Below are 16,759 nucleotides of genomic sequence, written 5' to 3' on the forward strand. Positions count from 1 at the left end.
TATATTTATATAATTTGTATATAAATTTATATATATTTATATATAAATTTTTATATACATATAAATATATATATAATTTTTTTTGGTTCAGTTTGAAAAAACTTTGTTTCTCCTGAGGAATTAATGTATTTGTGTGTTACAGATACTGTATACTTCTTATGTATCCCTTTTTTATCCCCTGCTATGCCTTGGCTACTGAGATACTATTAAAATGTCTTCTGATTTACATTATTTTTTATTTTTACTCCATCTCCTTTTCTCTTAATTTTACCTTGCTCTAAAGATATTTCAAAACTACTTAAAATTGCCTTGAAATAAAGTAGAAATAAATATGTAAATTTCAGAGCTATATTAATGTTATAATTATTTTCAATTCTGTTGCAAATGTACTGAACTGATAGTGCTGAGAGTGTATTCCTTTGAATCCAAGAGACTGAAGAACACATTCATCTAGTTTAAAAACATTCAGAGAATTTCTGAATTCCGTATGTAGAAGTAGTGGAGCATTCACATCTCTTCTGTTAAAATGATGCTTTCTTTTTTAACTGTATCATTTTGCTAAAGTCGTTTTTGTGTGCCTTAATTTCTTCTAGTTGCTTACATATTACTTTCATTTAAAAGAAATGGTTCAGACGTTCCAAAAGGTACAGCCATCTTCTTCTTTTCCTTTCCTCTCTCGTATCATTCTGTTTTCAGCAAGTTCTTCTCTGCTGGAGTTTAGTTTTCGAGAATAGACTGCAAGTGAGGTTCTCTCTCTCACACTACCCCCTTACAACCACCTAGGCCCAGAACCTAAATTCAATGAAATTTCAAAAATATCTCTAATCAAAGCTCATTTATATATTAACTTAATAAAAGAAAAACCTACACCTTTGGCAAGTTGAAAAGTTGCAACTGAGGACACTGGTTAGTTACATAATACAATTAGTTAAAATCAACATACGGATAGACAGGCACTCAGACCAAAGAAGGAGAGGTACCATAGGGAAGGCCAAATCTACTGCCTTTCCTGATATCTAAGAAGTATAAACCTTACATTTTAATCATGGGCATTCTGCCATAGTTCTTACAAAGTCTGCTGGATCAAAGAGCTTTCCAGTTAGTCCACGGTCACTGTGGTTCTTTAACAAACTCAGTGCAGCCTAGGTGATAGCTTAGCAACAGTAGTGGTGGGGTCTTGAGAAGGTTCTTTGCTGTCTGTCAAAGTATGACTATTAAGTAGTTGACCAAGAAAGAGCCACCCTCACTAACTTCTCAGAATATGGCACCTGAGCAATAATTTCTACCACAGGGCTGGGAATGGCCATATTTGTGCTTTAAAACAGCTGATTCAAATTGTTCTGCAGATTAGATTATGTCTGTCGGAATAAGTGCTTGATGGCAGCAACTTTCTAACCAAATACCTTAATCATGAAAAAATTCAAAAGATGCATTTTGGAAAGGGTAAAATTAAAGATTGATACCCAATTCCTTCTGCTAAACCATGATTTTCAAACTCTAACATGCAGCAGAAGCCCCTAGAGGGCTAGTTAAACCACGGATTTCTGGTCCCCTACCACTAGAATTTTTAGGTCAGTAGGGCTGGGGTAGGGCCTGAGAATCTCCATTTCTGTTAAGTTCCCAGGTGAGACTGATGCTGCTTGTTTGGGGACCACATTTCAGAACCACTGGACTAACCCACATGTCACACCCTTTATGGCGGCTGTGTTTGGCCGGTGTGCACCGGCTACAGGAACCTGGAATACTACCCTTGCAACAGCTCCAACCAGTGCCAGCCAGAAAAGTTTCTCTGAGAAAGAAGTGAATTTTCAGGATTCTTTATGTCCTAAAGACATCTTAGGATATAGCATTGACTAGTAGAAAATGTCTCTTAGCCAACCCAGAGCTTCATTCTAGGGATGTTCACAGGTGATATTACAGAAATAAGGGTTTGGCACACAAGAGTTTGAGAAAACATCTCCTTTCAACTTGTTAAGTCAATGTGCCACAAAACACACTTGAGGAGAATTTGGCCTAAAACTAATGGTAGAACTGCATAAATGTTTCAACTCACCAGTTTTTCAAACTTTTATTTGACATAGAATTCTTTTTTCAAATGAAATCTTGCCCAGAACACTAACCTATAAAATAGATACTTGACAGAATAGACATCATTTGTAGAATACCTGAAGCACCTAGAGAATTCTAAAATTCTGAAGAGCACAGTTTGAAACTTTATTTAATGCATAATAAACACAGACTCTTACAATGTATGTTATTGCTAGAAGGTAGCTTTGAGCCCTAATCTATAACCCTCGTCTCAAGACCAGTGCTTCCTCCCTCGTCCCTTTGAACAAAAGAACACAGAGCTGTGTGGAAGTGCAAGGGCAGGTTTGTTTTCAGAGATCTCATCACTGAGAGTTTTTCTATACTCGGTATTTTCAAATTGACCGAATACGATTGTGTCTTAGCATCAGCGCAGACCTTGTGTTTTTATCTTCTGAGTGGTAATGCTTCATGTCTCATTGTTTACCTCTTACATGAGGAAGGTTTGGGCCATTTCTTTATTTGCATTTTTTTTCCTTGTGAGATAGGAACACCATACTTTAATTACTCTGCCCCCCAAAAGAAATATAATTGGAGAAATATGTCACCTTTCCCTGTTTGTTATGGATTGTTATTAACTACCTTTCTATTCCCAGCAGGAACACCCATGGCAAACTCCATTTCATTTGGAGATCGTGGGGAAGAGCAGATGCTTGGTGCCGTTTTTGCATGTGGCACTTCTGTTTACTAATTTACAAAATTTGTCTTACCCCCTGCAGCTGTAAATGAAAAAGCTGTAAGACTAAATGAAACTCTAGGAACTCCCGACAAGGCCTTTGAGAGAAATTTGCAAGGGCTTCAGAAAGAGATTGATCAGATGATGACAGAACTGAGGAGGAAAAATCTAGATAAACAAAAGGAAGTTGCTGAAGACGAGTTAGTGTGAGTAGATGCTTTATTATTTTTTCATTTGATACACTGAGCTTTCCAAATGATTGTTTACAGTTTTCTAAAATTTTCATCACACTTTGAGTGTGATACTTTATTTATTTTTCACTTAGTTATTATTTATCTTGCTCTAAAATGGATTAAAAGCATGTTTTTGCCTGTATTTAGATAATGAAATAATGATCTTTTCTGGTGCTGTCCCTTTCATAATTGGGCTAATGGACTTGCCTTATTAATTGCCTGTATTTGGCACTTCTAAACCATCAATAGTTTTTTGTTGTTGTTTTAATGAAAATATCTCTGGATAAATAAAGTTATGAATTTAGCAGTCCATTCTGTCTGTGCATTTTGTCATTTTAGGAAATGCTGAATAGAAGAGTCATCCGATAATAAATGCCTAATACTTTGAAATTAGGGCTGAAAATTTGAGGGTGGAAATAGGAATTATGATTTTACTAATGCAAATGAACTCTGTGACCATACATTCAATAAAAAAAATACATGTTTACATTTATAGTCAGCTAACTTCAAAGTGATGGTCTTATTAATACTTAAATAATCCATACTACATGAACAGTATCAGCACCACCTGAGAACTTGTTAGACACACAAATTATTAAACCCCACCCCAGACCTACCGAATCCAGAGATTTGGGGATGGGGCCCAGCAATCTGTTTTGACAAACACTCCAGGGGGTTATGATGCCTGTTAATTTGAGAAGTACTGTTTCCCAAGTGTTTTGTCTTTTTTAAAGGCTCAGAATATTATCACTTTAGGAAAACCATTAAGTTAAACCCAGGAAACTCCCAGATCACTCAGCTGAGAGAAAAAAGCAAAGTAGATCGACATCCTGATATTGTATTAGCACGTCAGTAACAGTTCTGTTCACAATTTCTAACCAAATATATCCGCGTTCATACCTTATATTCAAAGTAACAGAAAATACGGCACTATGGCCAATCAGGGGGCTTTTTTTGTGGTTTTTTTGTTTTTTTTTTGGTATGTGAAGTGAATCAAAATTTATTTCATCAGTCAGATTATGAGAATAACGTGACTCTTTCCAATTGAAAATGCTATATTGCTAATTCATTTTAAATGTGTATATTTTTGTGCTTTAGTATTAATTATAAATGGCCTTGCCACTTTTCATGTATCCGTTTTCATTTCGACTTAGTACATAGTCAGTCTGCTTTAAATATTATCTTATTTGTCCATTCTTTGCTAGCATCTCTTTGTAACACAGTTTAATACCAATAAACCAGGAGGCAGTGACAAGGGCTTATTGTCTGTTTTTGGGCTGGGCTGCTTGCAGAGCTGCAGAAGGCCTTCTGAAGAAGGTAAAGAAGTTATTTGGTGAGTCCCGAGGGAAAAACGAGGAAATGGAGAAGGGTCTCCAGGAGATATTGGCAGGCTACAAAAACAAAGTTGATGATGCTTGGGACTTGTTGAGAGAAGCCATGGAGAAAATCAGAGAGGCTAATCGCTTATCTGCAGCAAACCAAAAAAACATGACTGCTTTGGAGGTAAGTCATAGGGATTTTCATCTGAATCTGTAGAGATGGGGGGATGGGGGGATGGGGTAGAGGGGTGGGGATTGAACATGGCTGGATAAGTCAAGTTGATGCCCATTTACCCAAATCAAGAACAACTCTGAAAGGAGACTGCTAAAAAGTAGAACAGGAAATGATGTTTAAAAAAAAAAAATCAATGATCATTGCCATAGAATCAAATAAAATTTAGATAAAATATTGAAGATTCTGAGGACTGTGTGATACAATGGGGCCTTGATCTTAATGACAACTGTGTCACTTTCTAGAAATACATCTTGGACAAGGCAACTGAAGTCTCTAAGTCTCAGTCTTCAAACTACTCAATGAGTGCATTATACTAGAGCACATCCAAGGTATCTCCTAGTACTGACCTCATATGATTTTGTAACCCATGCACCATTGCTTAGACATCTAGCTTCCATAGATCGCAGAAGTACCAACTATTCCCTAATGGAATCTGGTACATTGAGAGTCCAGTGCTTGGTAAGATTTTGGTTCTCTTTTTCTTTGCAACGTGTTCTATGCAAATGATATTTTAAAAGAGATCAAGTCTGAGTTATTTCCCTCTTTTTCCTCACAGACAAGAGATAATTCTCTCCCCAAGAAATGATGGGCAGCTTCTGCCTTTTTTAGACAGCTGATGAGGCTTGAACTAAAACAGATTCTTTCTTCTTTTCCTCCCTCCCTCCCTCCCTCCATCCCTTCCTTTTTCTCTTCTTTCCTCCTTCCCTTCCTTTCTTTCTTTCCTTAATATTTGACATGGCAAATTGGGCACTTTTCCCAAGAGTAAATTGAGCACATATGACAGTACAACCTGTATTTGGTATTTAAACAACAGCAATAATATATCCCCAGAAACAAACCTACCTTTGCTGTTTTCAAAGTATTTAACCCCAACAGATCTGAAAACAGCAGGAGACCTCTATCTCTTCTAGGGTATCCTCTCACCTTCAACTATAAATGAACACTCTCTGGCGTATATTATGCTTTCAAAAATGTTTGTGGAATGGCAGTTGAATAGAACAAATCTGGATTTCTTTTCATCTACTCATTTCTTTCCATTTTCCTTTAGATTAAAAAGTAAGAGGATGAGTTATTTTTTTAAGATTTTAATTATTTATTTGAGGCAAAGAGCAAGAGAGAGTGAGCACGAACAGGGTCGGGTGTGCAGAGGGAGAGGAAGAAGCAGACTCTGCACTGAGCAGGGAGCCTGCTGTAGGGCTCGATCCCAGGACCCTGGGATCACGACCTGAGCCAAAGACAGATGCTCAACCGATTGCACCACCCAGGTGTCCGAATGAGTTAATTTTTTTAAACTATCCATTTCTAGTCCCTCTCCTGGGATTTATCCCTGTCATTTTGATGGAAGATTGAGGAGGCTCACTTTTTTCTTAACCGAGGTATCTAATCTTAGCCAATTTGGAGTCTACTGACATGCTGGAAATATTAAAGAAAAAGTACCATCTAGTGAGGCAGGATGCTGGACTACTGTCATATCCCCAGCACCGGCTTGATTCATCCTGCTCGGTAACACCCCAGTGGTGTAACTTACCCAGAGGTGCACCTCTCCATTTTATGGCAACAGTTTAAGAAATTAAAATTACCTGTGTGGAAAGCATAATAAGCATTTGGGAAGTATTTCAAGAAGAGTTATAGTGGTGCAGTAAATGGTCCTTTCAGCTACTCCTTCCTTTTAGTGATGTTTAAAACCAGGAGCCATCATTCTTGGGCGCCCCTAGAGATGCCTGGAGCTTATGTAGTCAGCATTGCGATTCTAGGTGGTCCTTTCTGTATTTTCATTTTATGTGTCATGCTTAACTAAAGGCTTGTTAAAAACTTACTGGAGTAAATAGATAAACTGACTAAATTAACAGGAGTCAGGCACAGTTTACTTAAGATTGCCCGGGCTGATTAGGTTGCTTACAAAGGTTCCTGCTAGACCAGCTAACTGAGAATTACCCAAAGGATTTGTTCAAAGATGGGTTCTCTGAGCTCCCACCCAGAGTGTCAGTTGGTTAGTTTGGGCTGTAGCCCAGGGTTCATATTCTAAAACTCTCCCTAGGTTAATCCGATGTACAAACTGGTTTGAAAACAACTGATACAGCTGCTTATTCAAGCAAATGGATACAGTGGATTTGAAATAGATAACTGCATTGTGCCTATGTTCCCAAAGATGGTGTTATAATTAAGATCCAACTCAAATGTTATTTATTTTAAGGAGATAAGCATGTCTTTAAAAAAATAAAAACTCTACTAAGTTCAAGAAATATGCTTAACACAAAAATTTATTATATTAAAGACTGATCCTTATGGGTCCTTAGAACAGCAACATGAACATCAACTAGAAACTTGCTAAAAATGTAAATTCTTGAGCCCTACCCCAAACCTGTCAACTCAGAGACTGGGAGTGGAGCCCAGCAACTTGTGTTTTAAAAATCCCTCCAGTGATTCAGATGTAGACTTAAGTTTGAGAACCAGTGATTTGAAGAATAAAACACCATCTCTGATGACTTCAAGTGACTTGTATTTTGTGGGAGGTACACATAAGTAAGTTACTCTCTATACTCTGCAGTAATTATCATGGAGCTAAGTAAAAGAAGGTCATCTAAATCACCTGGGTTAAGGAGGGCTTCACAGAGGACGTGGTAAGTGTGCTGAGTCCTGAATGACAAGCACTAGTTAGTCAAAGTAGAAAAGGAGGAACAGCCCAGAAATAGGGAAAACCATGTGCAAAGACATGAAGGGGAAAAAAGAAAATGTAAGATACTTGGGGGAAAATTCAGTGGTTTGATAGGACTAGAATGAAGACTGCATGGAAACGAATGGGGGATAGAGAGCCAGAGAAGACAGACAAGGTCCAGAACTTGAGGAATGAAAGACCAAGTGCATTCGAGATCAAGTTAGGGAATTTGGATCTTATACTGAAAACTATCATTAACAATTGAAATATTGGAGTCATGAATTAACGTTACATTTTGGGAAATTTGTGAGTGGTTCATATAAACTGGAGAATTAGTTTTGTGTTAGGAAATAGTGTGGTATAAGGCTAGGAAAGTAGGCAGTGGTAATATTAAGTGTCTGTCAGACACCTTTCACAGCAAGATGCTGTTGGTAACCAGGGTGCTTGAGATGAATAGGAATGATCCCTGGCCTCATAGACCTTACAATTGAGGCAGTTTAACCTTTCACAATGCATAACACTGTGATTAATATGTGCTAGGAGCATCCACAAAAGAGTCACGAAAATGGTGACATCATAGCAGAGACTGAGAGAAATGATGGTGTCGCATGAGCGCAGATGCAGAGCTCTGCAAGGAAGAGGTGATCTTACAAAATGTCAAAGAGAGCCGTAAATTTGCCCAACTCCGGAACTGTGTAGCAGAAGATGGCTCTGGAAATAGCATTTGGAGCTAGATCATAGAAGTCTTTGAATGCAGCCTTCTGGAGAGGCACGGGCTCAGAGGCACTTCCAGTGATGGAGAGAAAGCAGAGGGGACTATGTGCCTGGTGGCCCTGGAGAATGCAAGCCATTCAATTTTGTGAGGAAGCATATACTGAATAGTCAGTCCCCAAATTGACCATTAGAAGGTTGCAAAAGGAAGGATTCGAAGAAAAGTAGTTGCTAGACAGGCAGGGAAATAAGCTGCTGCGAGTTCTTAAGCCGTCCACCCCACCCAAAAAGGTTTTAAATTTAGAGAGCTCTGGAATGAATTAAGATCTGATTAAAAGGTAAAGGTAGAAATGTAATCAATTTTGGTCTTCAAGTGGAATCACTGAATAGTTATGCTTATGGTGTACTTTGGGAGAAGAATTCCCTTTATACATGGGCCCCCTTTTTGTTCCTTGAATGCTTGCCGCTTTCTCCCTTAGGTACTTTTTATCCTACATCATTCTCTATCCATTTCCTCTATTTACTTTTGTGACACTCAGAATTATGTTAAAAATATTATTACATTAATTTACTTATTCATTTACTCCCTCCTCCACACAGGCCATGAGGAACACTTCTTTCCTGTCCAGTGTATCTTCAAGACCAAGTACAGTATCAGGCACAAAGATAGCACAGAATTTTTTTCCAGCGAATAACGTGCCATAAAGCAAAACCAAATGAACGTTACATCAATACTTTTATTAATATTTGGGAGCTCCAGATATTCATCTCTCCTTGTCTCAAAGCTCGTTTCCATTAGAGACTAATTTGAAAATTAGCCACCTCTGAAATCTCCCTAATCTCTGGATTATCATTTCTGCTTTAGTATGATAAAGAACACATTTTGACCTTTGCATAACAATTGGTTCCCTAAAGTGACTCAAATAGAGCTTTTGCAAAGATTCTTTCACTACTTACTTGAAATCAGAATGGATATAGCTCTTCACCTAACATACAGATGGAAATATTCTCTCCCTCCCATTGGCACAGCATTTTAAATTAATTTGATTCATGAATACAAACAAGTCAGGTTGAAAAGATTATTGAATGTCAGAATATGGCATGACTTTAAATCAATTCATATAAAAGCTAGGGGCTAAAATTGGTAGTATGGAAAAGAATGTCAAACCCTTGGAAGATAAGGTGCGACTTGTAATCAGCAACACCAGGGCTACCCCTACCTGTGCTGTCCATGAATAAGACTGACATAGCAGAACTTGCTCTGAATTAGCCAGTGATCGGACTAGCTGAATGATTCAAGTGTCCCCGATGCAAGTCCCAGGAATGGACTCCAATTTCATTTATGCATTCAAAAATGTTTATGGAGGAAACGTTTCTAGGTCCTGAAGGTACAGTGATATATAAAGACTGTCTTTATGACGTTTATATTATAGTGAGGGAGACAGTCACTAGACCAATAAGTAAGTATATACTGTGGACATAAAGTCTAGAGCTGCATCATAAGTGACGTGTTCAGTGATATTACATGGTGTATTCAGTATGTTATGCTTCATCAGTTAGGGACAGTTCAATAGGCCTTGCATTTCCACTGGTCCCTGTACTGTACATGCATCTTACGATGAACTGGTATCACTGATTTTCATTAAGTAACAGTGCTTTTAGCAACCGTGAGAAGACACAAACGAGGTGGTTCAATCTATACAAAAAATAAAATAACATTATTTATGTTTCTGTAGTTTGTGGCCACCTTATAGAACAGAATTCAGATAAATGAGTGCCAAGACAAAATAAAGTAATTATAAGTTGGCAATTACATCATGTTTACTGCGTGCTAGGCTGTGTTCTAAGCCAGTTCTTTTCAAATTTTACTGTGTATATCACCTGGGGTTTGTGTTAAAATGTAGATGCTGAGTTGGTAGTTCTTGAAAAGGCAGTGAGATCATTTATTTCTAATACCCTTCCAGGTCCTGCTGCTGCTGGTCAGTGGACCACATTTTGAGAAGTGAGAGACTAAGCATTTTACATGAGGCTAAATACTTGCCCCAGTTTTTCATAGCTTGTGAGTGGGCAGAGCTTGGATCCCAACCCAGGCAGGCTAGTGCCTGCCTCCAGTTTGTAATCACTGTACCATGGCATGTAGAAAATATTTGGGATGAGGATGACTGCTGTTTTAGAGAGATGGTCAGAGAAGCGACCAGGAACAGAGCATGGAGGAGCAAAGATGGCAATGGACTGGAGGAGAGCCCATGTGGGAGGGAACTGCAACCACGGAGGGTCACAGGCAGGACTGAGAGGTGTGTGCTCGCAGCCCATTGAGGTGGTTGGTGAAGAGACAGGGAAAAAGGGTATGAAATCAGTGCTATCCCAGCGCAAATAAGACAAGTGATTTCCATAAGAGCAGAGACCGTGCTTTCACAGCTCAAGACCCAGGCTTTAACAGTAGGTAGACCAGGGCCCAGTCCTTAACTGCATAGTTAGTGTGACCTTGAGCAAATCATTTATTCAGTTTCTTATTCTTTGAAAAGGTGATAAACACAGGACCTGTCCAGTTAGTGCAGAATTTGATGAGAAAAGCCTATAAACGACCTGGCACTTCTTGAGATATAAATGACTATAAAACTAGCATTATTATCTATATCAAAACATAAATGGCAGAGTTTTAAAATGGGTGCCATTAAATCCACAACTTACTGGGAGAATGAGTGGGATGTATCAAGGAAAAAAGAGGCAAAGGTACACTCCAAATAGAAAGATAACAATATTTCTCTCTCGTCAATTTTACCCTTCTAGGCTAGGAGTGAGTCCCATGTAGTTTTGAGACAAGCTCAGCATCAAGGAAGAATTAGAGCTTGCTCTCTTTTTATGGAACAGTCCATTAAGTTTATTCTTCCATGTGTTCATTTCTCTTTTTTTGAAAAGCACTTCCCCTGAGTTCCCTTAAAAATCTCACTTCTTCCAATTTTTACAGAACTCCCCTAGACTACATCTGCCTATGTTTATGCTCAGAAAACACTCATTTGGACCTCGAATCTGGGATGTAACGTCTAGTTCCAGTGTAATTCAGGGCACTACCACATGCTCAGGAATACATATTCAACACTTACACTTGAGTTTAAGATGGGTGTCCATCTTGCTTCAAAAAGAGTTCTTAATTCCTCAGCTAACATCACATAACTTTTCTTCTCTTGGATGACTTTCACATTGGGAGGAAGAAAGTACCTAGATAGGCATTTAAATAAAACAACACTTGAAGGACCGGCCAGGTAGTTTATCATTCTCATCCAGCCTCATCGTCAACACGGCATGTCTTGTTTGCAAAGCCTGTGTTCAGGCAGCTCAAGGAAGTCGGAAAGGAATACCGGGCTGGATAGGGTTTCGTCCAAAGGGCATTTTGATGTTTTGTTCATATTGTACTACAGAAAAAGAAGGAGGCTATTGAACGTGGCAAGCAACAAACTGAGAACACTTTAAAAGAAGGCAGTGACATACTTGATGAAGCCAACCGTCTTGCACGTGAAATCAACTCAGTCATAGATGTGAGTATTTCATAAAAGCCAAAGTTAAAATAATAATGGCATAGGCTTTCATAGGTGGGAAACAGTGAAAAATCTCAGTAACATAAGCAAATACTAATTTTTTTTTTCTTGTGGGTGTCAGATCGTTTCTGCTTGATTCCATTGTGACTGTGCTGAGCTCTTGGCAACAGTTAAAACTTCACATTGTTCTCCCAACAGACATGAGTGTCTGTGTGAGAGTTCTCACAACACTCCTATAAACTTGCATTTTTTTTTCCCACAGTGATGAAGGGCATATCTTGTTCCCAGGATAGTTCTTAAAATCCGCCTCAATATTTATATAACATTGGTTAAAAGAGAAATGTAAACCTATAAGCAGACTTTGAATATAGTGTGTAATGCAGTAGACACTGTACTGTATGGCAATAGAAACACATATGGTCTAAAAAATCCTAATGACTATCATTTATGCATTTATACCTACAAAGAAGCATTTTCTTTGAAAAAGATAGTTAGGTTCTTCTTGGTGTAAATTGGCTCCATATATTTCCTAATCTCTCTCGTTAAATAACAGCTTTTATTCTGTATTCTCTTTTTGCTATATTAGTAAAATTGAAGTTTCATAAAAAAGTAAGTGTGTAATTATATCTCCTAGAGAAATTAGTAACTGAGAGGAGACTTGGATTCACTTACTTAAAATGCCCTCTCTTCTTACATATCAGTATGTTGAAGACATTCAAACTAAATTGCCACCCATGTCTGAAGAGCTTAAAGATAAAATCGATGACCTTGCCCAGGAAATAAAGGACAGGAAGCTTGCTGAGAAGGTGTCCCAGGCTGAGAGCCATGCGGCTCAGTTGAATGACTCATCTGCTGTCCTTGATGGGTATGTCATTTGTTGTTGGAAATGTCTGTGTGTCTTGATGCTTGTCCAAAAGTTGTGACTAGCAGAAGTGGTAGAGAATCTCTTTTAAATCTTGATTTCTCTAATTATGAACATACGAGCTCCATGGCCTTTCTGTGGAAGAGCCTAATTAGGAGGGTCTGGGCAAAGTTCCACTGAAGCAGCATCAAAAGTCTGAGTTAAAAGTGGATTCAAATACGGCTTGGTAGGGAATGAACACAGCCCTAGGCTACACTAAGAAAAAATATTTTCTATTCTTTATTGGAGAGCACAGCGGTTGCTTTATTAGCATTTTAAATAATAATGTATAAACACACATTCTGCTTCAGATTCTAGCTTTTTATTTTTAATGAAATCAAAACTATTTATTGTTAAGAGTGGCTTTTGAAAATGTGGCCCCATAGATAGCCTTTAAGTCTTTTTTTTCTCTTTCAGAATCCAGGGAGACACTACATATTCCCCTGTAAAATAACAGCTCCCTATAGCTGGGACTCTTATATGGGTCAGAGGAGGGAGGGTCAAGTGGCAAAGTGTGTTTAACCTATAAATAACATTCTAGGTATAACTGGTAGGCTCCCCTACAATTTTGGGATTGTCATAATAAATACCGGTCCTATAAGCCCCAAGAATAATTGCCTCAGATCTGTTATTTAATATATAACATATGTAAGGTTCTGTTCCAGGACTTGACATCATTGATACAAAGGAGAATATTAATGTTTGAAGACCCTGAGCACAATTCATGCACAGTTCATTTTATGGTAAACTTTTGCCAATTTAGCATGTAAACTAGAAGTCCACAGATGCAGGCTCCAGGTTCCTAATTAGGGATATGTTGGTCATGTCACCTGAGACAAGCTATTTAACGTACTGAGATTCATTTTTCTTCATCTGAGCAGTACACCTCCCCTAAAGAGATTTTGTGCAATCCATTCCAGTAATATGGTGCAAGTGCTCTGAAACATAGCATGCTTTACGAATGACCCAAAGGACCATCTCACTGCTCACGGTTGCATGGTGCGTGTGGTTGCAGAAATTTTTGAAGGACACTGTGGGTATTTAAAAATATGTTGGTAATATTTCATAGCCGAATTATTTAGGAATATGAGTTTAAATTGAAAACTATAATACAATAAGTAGCTACCTCATTATGACTTGGAATCATGATGATCTTGGCTGTGATCCTTTGGAAGCCATATTTGTTATAAGTAGAATGTTCTTCATTTGAGTACCAACTGCTCTGATGTTCTTTTTTGGGGTTGATCCCAACAGAATCCTTGACGAGGCTAAAAACATCTCCTTCAATGCCACTGCAGCCTTCAATGCTTACAGCCACATTAAGGACTCTATTGATGAAGCTGAGAAAATTGCCCAAGAAGCTAAAGGTCTTGCACACGAAGCTACAAAACTGGTAAGAGCTGAACAGTGTTATGTGCTAAGAACGCAGGCCAATCTTTTGGAATAAGTACCTAAAGGAAATTTCTCAAATTTAAATGAGCTCAGGAAAATCCCAGTAAGCTAGAATATTTATTTTGAATTATTTTCAAAGGCTCCTTTTAAATCACATCCAAAATAAACTTCCAGTATGCTGTAATAATAGAACTCTTTTCTCAGTCTCTCACTACTTCCCACTACTGATAAGGGTCTTGAAATCATTGCAGATGCCAAGCAGTTTTGTGCCACCAACTCACAGAAGGAAAACAGTCAAACCTAAGACTCTGGACAGGGAAATTTATTGCTCTTGATCCAAATATCATCAATAAAAAAGTGCCCTGAAAATTAACACCACTACTTATACTCACCCACAAACTGGTTTTATGTGAAGCTTGACTAGAAAGTATACATTTTACAAAACACATGAGATTATATGCTTCTGAACGATTTATACTATTTTTATCAATTGAAACCTGTACCTTCAAAGGAACCTTTGGCTGCTGTCATTGTTCAGAAATACATTTGGAAATAATATTTTAGAATTTGGGGGCTCCAAGTATAGCACATTATCTGAGTAGCTTCAATACTGACAATTCTTCATTCTGTACATTTAGAGCAACATTTCGTAAATAAGTTACATGATACACCTTCATAATACTATTTTAAGTGAAAAAAAATAGTTCCTAGGAAGCACATAGTGAGTTAAAATGTTCTAAACTAAATGTTCTGAACTCCTTTGGTCTTCGCATCAGAATTTCAGGGGAAAAAAAAACTTGATTGGATTTTTGTGAATGAAATAAACATGAATAATTAGTGTTAAACGGATCAATATTTTCTTGGCTTTGGTATTGGACACAAAGGTTTTTTTGGATATTAGGGATAATAAATATATTTACCACACTCTTAGAAGGTTTATTTCATGGTCATAGTGAAAACATCATATTCCATCAGCAAGTACTGTTTGGGTTCCTTTGGGATAAGCTTTAATACCATATGTTCTGTTTATTTCTTATTCAAAATTGTGTTACAGTTATTGCAGAAACTTCCCTATGCCTGGTTATCTTTTCAAAATGAACTTATATTTCAAATCTAAACAATTTATCTTCTCATAATCTTCTATTTTAAAGACACAGATTTCCAAGTTCACCATTTTCATCTGACCCAAGCTTTATTGTAGGACCATTTTTAGCATCTAGCACTGTGCCTGGCAAATGGTAGGCACTCAGAAGGGAATGAATGAATATCATTCTAATTAATATCTTTCAAGTCTATAATCATTTATACCAATCAAAATCTCACTATTGCCATTGCTTCCTCTTCATAAACTTCTAACGTTTTTTTATTAAAGAGCTATTTAATCTCACCCAAATTTAATATTATCACTTTATATATAGAAAACTGTCATCTTTATGCAGGCACAAAATGTTCTCTTTCCTTAACACTGATGCTTGTACGTGGCAATCTAGCCAGCCTCAAACAGGGCTAGGATGAGCTGTAATGCATTGCAACATGTCCTCTTGTTATCATCGTTCCTTCTCTTTTTCCATATCCCACATAAAAATTAATTAAATGTCTCAAAAAGTACAAAATAAATGCTAAAGAGAACCACTTATTGATTAAATGGCTATCTGCAAACTCAAAGAAGACTGATTTGTCCCAGAAAGTTTATTGGACTGAACAGAAACTTTGTTTCATGAACAGAGTAAAGTTTTAATTTTAATGTCATGATAATATAGTTCTGTTTTACTAGAAAATAAATATATTCACCAATCATTAAGTTGAGCAATTACGTAGCTGGGACTAAGCATTCCATATATGTAAGATTTGGTATTATTGTTCGATAAACACGGAAGAGTGAGATTAAGTTTATTATTTATGTATGAAAGAATTCAAGGATAAAAGTACAGAAGAGTTCTTCACTCACTTGAGTCTCTTCCTAAAAAGAAGGAAAAATGTTTTCAGTGAATCAGAAAGGACAAAGAAACAAAGCAGGAATTTGTATGAGGTGAGGAAAGACGTCTTAGACAAGCAATAAAACAATCAATTACTACTGTGAAGAAAACGGATGTGAAATAATGTGAGAAGGAAAAGAAGCATTGAAAATACCGTAAGGACAGAAACAAATGAATGGTAGAAATAACCTCAGAGCATAATTGACAGCATTTTTGAAACAACTTCACTTTTAAAAAATCTACTTAAGTATACCTATCTATAAACACACACATAATCAAGAAGGTCATTGAAAGGAAAATATGAGTGAGAGAAAGTTGATCATTTAACGAAATAATAAACAGGTGGAGGTTTTACGTAATTGAAGATTGTAGTGGAGCAATCCTATGTAAAGAGTAAAGCTGTGTGTCTTGCATACACCATTTATTTAAATATAGAAATAAAGTATTTTGGAAATGTAGACATTATGAAGAAACAAATACTATTTTTCTGTTAGTGTGAGGTGGGATAAATACTATAAAGCACTTGTTTTCCAACACGCAATCTCCAAGATAACCTCTCATTTAGTACCTCTCATTGGTGGATGCAAGGAAAGGAGAAGGGAAATGTGTCACTTTAGAAAAGAGAATATGAAGATGCAGTTATTTTGTTCTAATCTTAATTGCTTTGGGGCTGTAAAAAGTCCTCTGATGATAAAACAACAGAAAATTAAAACTTCAAATAAAAATTCCAGATAGGTGAACTTAAAACCTATATTATCAGCCAAATCAGGTTTTAGAAGTACGTGGACAAATATTTTGTATGCTGCTGGGTGCTTGGAATCACCACCAGAGGCAATAGGCTTCAGTGGCCCTGGGATATAAGGCCCCCGACCGCTGGAAAGGTCTTAGATGCTGTGCACTTGAATATGGTGCCTTCCAATAACAAAGAGCAACAACAATGAAATGAAGTGTTCTGTAGAGTGCATTCCGTAATTCTAGTTCTCTAAGATCATGAAGAATCATCACATGATAATAATCATACAGTCTCACCTATTCTGCA

The 16,759-nt window shown here is 37.3% G+C and overlaps 1 protein-coding gene across 1 annotated transcript in view; it reads left to right on the plus strand.

The window, feature by feature from the left end:
• Positions 1-16,759, plus strand: part of LAMA2 (laminin subunit alpha 2) — a 601,373-nt gene that overhangs the window by 478,426 nt on the left and 106,188 nt on the right. The window contains exons 36-40 of the mRNA XM_040627485.1: positions 2,805-2,967; positions 4,287-4,497; positions 11,335-11,451; positions 12,153-12,316; positions 13,607-13,745. Coding sequence (XP_040483419.1) covers positions 2,805-2,967; positions 4,287-4,497; positions 11,335-11,451; positions 12,153-12,316; positions 13,607-13,745 — 794 coding nt within the window. The remainder of the gene's footprint in view (positions 1-2,804; positions 2,968-4,286; positions 4,498-11,334; positions 11,452-12,152; positions 12,317-13,606; positions 13,746-16,759) is intronic.

The sequence above is a fragment of the Ursus maritimus genome, unplaced genomic scaffold (genome assembly GCF_017311325.1).
Source record: "Ursus maritimus isolate PB19 unplaced genomic scaffold, ASM1731132v1 scaffold_13, whole genome shotgun sequence".
Taxonomy (NCBI): domain Eukaryota; kingdom Metazoa; phylum Chordata; class Mammalia; order Carnivora; family Ursidae; genus Ursus; species Ursus maritimus.